Here is an 8,534-nt window from a genome sequence, read left to right on the forward strand (position 1 = left end):
TTGCATATAAAGCATTATTCATGTGCTCACTTCAGTAGGGGGAAAGTGAAAGGATGATCTCCCCCCCCCAACCTCACCCCCCCCCAGGGCTTCTCTATCCGTCCACCTTGCAGTCTCGCTCGCTTTTGTCCAACAGACACTGAATAGGTGAGCCTTTGTGTTTGCCCCCCCCCCCCCCACCTAGGGCTCTCAAAGAGAATCCCTCTCCTCTGAACACAGACAACAACCCCCCCCCCCCCCCCCCCCCCTCCTCACGGTGGTCAGAAGTGGCGGGAAAGTCAAGACAGACAAACAGTGACAATAAATATCTGAATGATGCACTCGATAGGTACGGCACTGCACAGAAACGAGGGGTGCTTCTCCTGATTCAGGCTGACGAGGACCTCGTGGGCGATGTTCGGGGGGGGGAAAGCGGCGACAGCACATCATCAAAGACGAGTGTGTGTGTCTTGGTTTGACGGGCAGGCCCGCTGGAATATCTTATGCTCATTCAAATTCTGGGATTTCTTCTGTGGCTTGGTTTGAGTCATCTTCCTTTGTGAAGAGGCTCGTATCATGTTACTTAATGCTTTGTCCATGTTGATTGATGGTCTCTCTCTCTCTCTCTCTCTCTCTCTCTCTCTCTCTCGGCCCATTGTAATCCCCATATTTGTTATGAGGCAAACAGTACCTTCTCAGTACAACACCACTGAACACATTCATAATGAGGTGTGGTGACACACAGCAGTTGGGTTACACAGCAGACAATAAGCACAATAACATCGGGACAGTGACATATTGTTCAGTACGTCCGTCTTGGTTCATAGCCATAGATATGAACCAACAATAACAACAAACGAAGCAGAGATTGTGCTTTTTAGTTGTTTTTTTAAATTAGAAGAACTGGTGTTATTTTTTACTACCTACCATCCAATATGGCTAATATATAGCCATATTAAATAGAAAAAAGCAATTTTAGATTGCTAACTGAAGCTCATTCATCATTTTCAAAGGACTACTTTGACAAAAACGTTTGTAAAACGAACAAATCGGTTGCCAAGACCTTAGCCAGACCTTTGCTAATGCATCTCTTTCAAACACCTCGCTAAAATTACGGGTTGTCATCCATCAAAGAGAGTTAAGTAGAATCCGGTCGAGGACAAAGATAAGCTTGAGCACCTTCGTTTTTCCTTCATGAGGACATCCTGTCGATACAGGTCTATAGCGAGGTCACTCCGGCGAAATCCACTCATTTAAATGTAGAATATGAACATCAAGTACCAATTTAATCATTCGTCAGCTCATAGGAAACATACGCTTCTTGACATTGGCCTTGAAATAAAGTAACCAATCACTTCATTCAGACGTCGTTAAACCTCTGAGTACATGACATGGAAATAATTACACGACCGGTAGAAATGATTGTTATAATGGAAAATACACAAAAGATAAGGGCCTTTCTTTACACTGTACATCAAAGATGAAATCCTTAAGAGGAATAGCTGGAAAGTGGGATTACACGCGTTCACCTGGCCCTCTCACATCGACTGCTCTAGCTAATAACGTTAAACAGAAAATCACATTAGCTCCTCGAGTTCAACATCTGGAGGAGATATCTCCTCAAAGCAACAAGGGGAGTGACGCTAATGGATGCAAGCCGCATGTTGTCAGAACATATTCCTGGGGCATTTTTGTGGTTTGGACAATATGTATGTGCACAGTATGAGAAATGATGGGTTGGGGGGGGGGGGGGGAAAGTTCCCAAAACAATCCTGCATAGAGAGAGAGACTGAGATTAAAGGTAGAAAAAGAGAAATGACCACAACATTTGTTTTTGTCAAGAATATCATGCATCGCCATTATCTTTCCCAAAGGTTCCTTGAGGCCCTCTCCACTTTCAGCTGGACCCAGAACAATGGAGCCTCTTCATCTCCAGATCCATCACGACACAAGCCAGGACCGAGGAAATCTACATCATACTCCACATCGATGTGTACCCTTTCTCTTAGGAAAAACAACCCGTCCACCTCAATCCTTGCCTCGCGTTCTTGATTTCCCTCCTGCTCCTTTCCCCTCCTTCCTCCCTAAGTATGATGGATACGTCTCCTTCATCTCTCCAGCAGAGCTTGACTCCCTGTCCTGTCCTCGTCTTCTCCTTGTACCTTCAACCCCCCCCCCCCCCACCCCCAATTGCACCACCATACTCAAACTTTCCTCATGTACAATGTCTTCTCTCCCACACTCTGGTTTTGTGTTCTTGGAAACTCTTTCCCCATGTCGGGGTCAGCAGGCGTCCCTTCCCCCCCCTCCCGACATTTCCTCACCACAGCCGTCTGTCGGTCAGAGCTTACCAGCACCTCTGTAGGACCAATAAGGGTACTACCCTCTTTCTATGCTGTTGGTCTGATTGATGATGAAAGTAAAATATCCACCTCGTCCACCTTCGAAAACACTGCTCTAGACTGATGTCCCCTTGTAAGTTACCTCATGGTTTTCCCCTATTTAACAAATTGCCTCTTCTTCAAAATACATCTAAAAGATATTTTAGATATAAAAACACGTAAAACATATAACAACATATTTTATTTTAGAAAGGTCCCCTTGGATGTGGCGACACCCTGAAGAATGTGGCCCCAACCACTCAGGTTAAAAACCAACCGTTTTTTAACCTGAGTTTGAACCCAGTTTTTAACCAACCGGTTTTAATTAGACATCAGAAATCCGGCCTCTACTCAACATCGTAAAACCTGCAACATGCTGACCCACAGCTCGAGCGTTTTGTCACTTCGGCGACATCCAATCAAATCACTAAGAAGTAAAGGCTCAGTTATGGCTCCACGTCGACGCAATGACCACGCAGACGCCTCGGCGCAGTCGTGAACCTGCTACGGTTCTGCGTCGGGATTTAGTGAGCCGACCAATCACAGCCCTCGCAGCTGCGTCGCCTCGACGCAGCTGCGAGGGCTGTGATTGGTCGGCTCACTAAATTCCGTGATTGGTCGATGATTGGTCGGCTCATGCGCTGTGATTGGTCGGCTCACTAAACGGCCCCGCGAACGGCCTGGCCGTTCGTACCTGCGTGAGCGTACCTGCGTGAGGGCGGCGGCTCTCTCACCTGCAGAGCGGTGAGGATGTTGGCGAGCGCCTGGCCGTAGGTGTCGTGGCAGTGGACGGCCAGGGCGCGGCAGGGCACCTCCCGGGTCACGCTGCGGAGCATCTCGGCCATGGAGCCCGGGGTCCCCACCCCGACGGTGTCTCCCAGGGAGACCTCGTAGCAGCCCATCTCGTACAGCCTCTTCGCCACCTGGGAGGTTATCAGCCGTTTAGCCGACCACCACATACATTTTTCGTTTTTGAGACACGGCATTCATGGGGGGGGGAGGGTTAAGGGTGAGGGGGGGCTTTTAGAGTCTCAGGTAGACTGAGAATGCGGAGTTGGGGTTCGAACCCAGAACCTTTTGACCCCGGGGGTCAGGCTACTTTTAATGAATGCTGTGAGCCAGGGCCTTCCTGGTCTTGAATAAGCAGGACAAACAAGACAAATATATACAATATTCGAAAAGTGCAGGATTAGTGACTGTGAATTCTTTTAGCAGAGACTTTCATTCAAAGCAACATAGATGCAACATGTATTTATGGATCAATATATGCATGACATCGGGGATCGAATCTGCTACCTTTCTGCTGGGAGTCACCCTAGAAACCCTCATTATGGCACCTCGGTCTAATTTAGGAACCCAGGGAAATCAAGGTATAACACCTTATCACACAGCTTTTGAAATATGAAAGATGGTTGGGGAAATTATAATGACTGAATGATTGGGTCGTTATGAACAGATGCGACCTGTTTACGGTGAGGAGAACACGGTCAAACTGCACGGTGAGAGAAACAATGCTGCTGAAATCCAGCTACCTGAATGAACCACATAGGATACAATTCAATGGTCCTCTGTACGTTTAAATAATTGCTTTACTGTTATTATAAATATAAATGCATTCTGTATATTTCTCCCTTTTTAATTATAATCTCACATGTACGGGAGAGTTTGTCGAGTACAGTCAGTGGTGTAGCATAAGCCATACTGTGGGAAGCACTAATGATGATGATGATGATAATAATTATTAGCAGTATAATAATTATTATTACTTAATAAACATTTTACTTTGGAAGAAGATAACTTCATTTTGTTATTAAACATTCACTCTATTATACCATATTATGGCTATACATTTGGGAGACAAAGAACTGTATATCTTACCTCTGTAACTTTAGAAGGGTCGATTGGTCCCTCATGAGGGCATCCCAGGGCACAGGAAACATATCTGAAGAAGATAAGTGAGATGCGCCTTATTTTGAAAATCATCATCATTTGAATTGAAAACAAAGTTAAGTTAGAGACATCATTTGTTTGAAACAGACGTTTTGAGAAATATCGAATTCTGTAAACATAAAGGCAAATATGTTAGAATACCTAACACAGCTAGAATACCTGTGGTTTCCCATGCAGTCCTAGTGGATTACAGAGATGGCGAATCAGCTATCATCAAATGCACATGCATGACTTGGGGGTCATGTGTATAAATGGGCGTGCACAGCCATTCTTTATTTTATAAGTAGCCTGACCTTTAAGAAAAACAAGAAAAATCTGAAATAAAGTGTAAATATTATTACGGAAGTGGCTGGTGGCTTTTTGGTATGTGACGATATTCTATACCTTCCCCAACGAAGGTCTTGATTTGTTCTCTTCGACGTACATGTGTGTTTGTGGTTTACCAAGGCATATAATAGCTTGGTGCACATCTGGAACGTTGTGGAACGGACCTATTACTGCTGAATCGTGTAAGTACTCCCTTGTATAACGGATTATATTTTTCTTCATTTGGAGATAAATATAACATTTTGTGGGGTTTTTCGTCGCCGTTAGATCCTAAAGTCGGTATCAAATCCGATGTGTGGTTTTACTCCTTGTAAAGGGGGACATTGTACACCGTCTCGAGTACGAACCCGCGCACTGGGATTTGCTGGTCTTTGGCGGCGTTGAGGACTTCCTCAAACCTCAGCATGCTCTCATCAATGGAGCAGTTGATGTTTTTCCTACTGAACGTCTCTGAGGCCGACCCGAACACCGCTACTTCGGTAGCACCCGCCGCAAGCTGAAATAATAACGGGAAAACGCTAACACCTAAAAAAAAAAAACGTCTTCACAGGTATTAAAGATGTCAAACGATGTCAACAAGTTACAAAAAACATCACATAAAGCGATGAAGGATAGCACTCACCGCGTTTTGGAAGCCGTGCATGTTGGGCGTCAAAACGGGATAGCGAACGTTCGGCGACTTTCTGATTCCTTGCAGAACTTCAGTGTGGTCGGCCATCTGAGAACATATGGTGGAAAGGAATATCAGTTGGGCCTCATAAAACTTCACCTTATGGGAGAACAAAGGCAGCCTTTTCCTAGCCACGTGCAATGAAACAGCAAACTAATATTTTTTAAAAGGCGGCTAAATGTGCCGGTGATGCTTTACAAATACACATAAAAGTATAAGTCTCTGTTTACTCATTCAAAACCTCCACGCGTTAAATAAGGTGTGTTGCTAAACGTGCTGCTTTTAGCCCCCAGTAGAACGCTCTTAAAACGGACGCTCCATAAATCCCTCAACGCTGTCTGAGCGGCCGCATGGATTTATTACCTGGGGTACCCACTTTGAAGACACAAAGCTGGTGGCCTCGATTACAGACAGCCCCGTGTCTGAGAGCCTGTCTATCAGCTGGACTTTGACCTCCGTCGGAACAATCTCCTGAAGCAGAATCAAGTTGAAACATTGATTTTATGGACGTGATCTCATTCGAGGCTGGAAGTAGACAGCTAGACAAGACCAGACAGCTATGTGTCTCTTATTTTTTCTTTTCTTTTTACACCTTTGCAAATCGCAGTGATTTACCGAACTCACCTGCTGAATCTTAAAAAATACATATATTTTTATTCACAGATAAATTGCTGAAATTTAAGTCCCTCATCATGTCATATTTTTCAGATTGTGACGGGCTGGAAAAAAGGGAAAGAGTTGCGATTTCTTGGTGCCAAAGCGAAAGCATCAGAAAGCTATCTAGGGAACCTGTGTCCATGTTTTCTGTTGAATCTAAGGAACATTTGAAGCGTACGATATTTAAAATAAAATGTGAAACACATGCTGACTGCGATCATGTACAAAAAGCTTGCATGTTCTATAAACTCCCATAAATATCCAGATTTACAAGAATAGATCATACACCACATGATGTAGGCCTACTATTGGAAAAGTTTCCTATATGCACGGAACAGATTTTTCATTTGAAATATCGCCTAATTATTAAACAGTTTGGACAGATATAAGAGCATACCTTTTCATTTTGAAGCCCATCTCTTGGCCCGACCTCAACGATTTTAACAAACTCTGGGTACTCGTGCGCTCCAAGACTCTGGAAAGATATCAAAGGATCGTTCTGTTTATAGAGGGGCATGGGGTGAACTGGTGAAGGTATTGCATTATAAATAACTCATGGTCTAATCGTTCTTTAGTGTGCAAAACATGAACGACTCCCCAAGCCGAGCTCCAGAAACACAGAGGAGTCAGACGTGTGATTGCGTTCAGATGTAGAACCTGGTGATACTCTGGAGATGATGAGAACGCTGAATGTCTGGCCTTGTGTTTCAAATTGTTCACTAATAGTAAATGTGCCCTTTGGAACGTGGAGAAAAGGTAAAACCAAATGACACACAAACAAATATTGGCCTATATTGTTGTTTTTTTAAAACTGTTTGTGTTTGTTGAGTAGGCGTATGTGAATTCACACAAATGCATAAGGGCCCATTGAGTTACTGAGAGCAGCTTTTAAGTTCCAGGTGGCAGAATTTAGTAGCATCTAGCAGTGAGTTTGCAGAATCCCCCCCCCCCCCCCCCCCTTTCTTAAATTGATCTTTCTAGGGCTGTTTGTCCCTTCGGGGACACTGGAGTAACATGGCGGGCTCCATGGAAGGGCACCCTACAAAGATAGATGCGCTGATTCTAAGGTAACAGAAGTAAACGATTCTTATTTCAAAATAATATACACTAATTCAAACACACTTATGAAAATGATATTCCATCTGCCAAGTCTCTTGGCTAGATCCTACTCAATTCTATACACTACACCTTTAACAGTTATAAACATTCAACATGCATGCAAGAGTTTTGATGTCAATCATTAAAACAGAATAACATGGATAATTTTTTTTTTTTTTTATCTAGCGCCACTCCCTCTTCTGAAGATGGGTTTATCTAAAATATGACAATGCAATAGGCTATCTTTTACATTTTGCATCAGACAAGCTCAATTTAAAACGCCTCACATGTTTGCATCCCCCCCCTCCCATCCTCTCGCGTTTCCCGGGATGGTTACGTGGCGTGTAGACACGTGCAAGAAGGAGACAGGAAAAAACAAACCAGACACAGCAAATATGCCCACCTTCTCTTCAACGAGCCACCGCTTCAGCCACGGGTAGTCCCGAGCGAGTTGCTCGTGGCTCAGACAGTGTTTCACTGTCGTGGGTACGTTGCCCATCCAGACGGCTGCCTTACCACAGCATCCGCGTCCTCGTTGGTCGTGTTTTCGCTTGACAACCTGGCTCGGTAGAAACACGTCGTCTCACGATGCCGCCTCGGTGTCAGTGTCTCCCCGTCATCAAATATGGGTGCATCGATCGATATGCTAATGCATGCGGGACGGGGATGACGGCGAGGCTGGCTTAGATGCTTGAGTGGATTACATCAGGAGGAGTCGTGTCGGATGCAGTACACCGTAAATAATGATTCAGCATGTTGCCATGGCAGCAGCATCACATGGGCAGAGAGAGAGAGACAGAGCGAGAGAGAGAGTGAGAGAGAGAGACTTTTTGAAACAGTAGCTTTTGGAGGTGCTTTGTCTACACTACAGAGAGTGCTGCTACGACAACAAAAACATTTTCCCAGACCGATCAATTTAGGTGTCGAACCCATGCCTAAAGCACAGCACACTATACACGCCTTTACTGTCACGAGGATATGTTGCCCCCGCCTATTTATTCAATGTCAGCCTACTTCCTGTTGAGAGTCAAGGCAGCGGGGGAAACACGCTGCTCTGATTGATCTCTTGTGACCTAAACAGCTGAACAGTTTCCATTGCCAGACGCGCCGCGGCTGCCAATATCAACTGCAGCGTGTAATAAAATCCCTTGTTAAGCCAGGGCAAACTGTACCACAGAAAGGCTCATTCTTCGTAGCACAGATGTTAACAATAGAATCGGCTTAATGAAGGCCTCGCACTAAGGCAGCCCTCCTCCGTGATAAACCATCCGCTGATGAGAACCCAATGGTGGCTACTCTGATTCTGCATCAGCGCTGAGAACGACTTTTTTTGTGACCCCAGGACTAACGTTGATTTGTAGTGTCGGTTGATGCACATAAATATTTATTCGATTTTTTTGTTTATCTCATTTTGTGTTTATTTTATTATCATTTTTCATTTTTTTAGTACAATGTCTGTGGATGTGTCTGTG

General features: G+C 44.6%; 1 protein-coding gene across 1 annotated transcript in view; it reads right to left on the reverse strand.

The window, feature by feature from the left end:
• Window positions 1-7,902, reverse strand: part of hmgcll1 (3-hydroxymethyl-3-methylglutaryl-CoA lyase-like 1) — a 10,151-nt gene extending 2,249 nt beyond the window's left edge. Inside the window, exons 1-7 of the mRNA XM_060073117.1 lie at window positions 7,466-7,902; window positions 6,362-6,439; window positions 5,671-5,778; window positions 5,260-5,355; window positions 4,985-5,133; window positions 4,239-4,302; window positions 3,095-3,283 (exon numbers count right to left, since the gene is read on the reverse strand). Of these exons, the coding sequence (XP_059929100.1) occupies window positions 3,095-3,283; window positions 4,239-4,302; window positions 4,985-5,133; window positions 5,260-5,355; window positions 5,671-5,778; window positions 6,362-6,439; window positions 7,466-7,561 (780 nt within the window). The 5' untranslated portion in view covers window positions 7,562-7,902. The remainder of the gene's footprint in view (window positions 1-3,094; window positions 3,284-4,238; window positions 4,303-4,984; window positions 5,134-5,259; window positions 5,356-5,670; window positions 5,779-6,361; window positions 6,440-7,465) is intronic.
• Window positions 7,903-8,534: the final 632 nt, after the last annotated feature.

Source organism: Gadus macrocephalus, chromosome 15 (assembly GCF_031168955.1).
Source record: "Gadus macrocephalus chromosome 15, ASM3116895v1".
NCBI classification, from domain to species: Eukaryota; Metazoa; Chordata; class Actinopteri; order Gadiformes; family Gadidae; genus Gadus; species Gadus macrocephalus.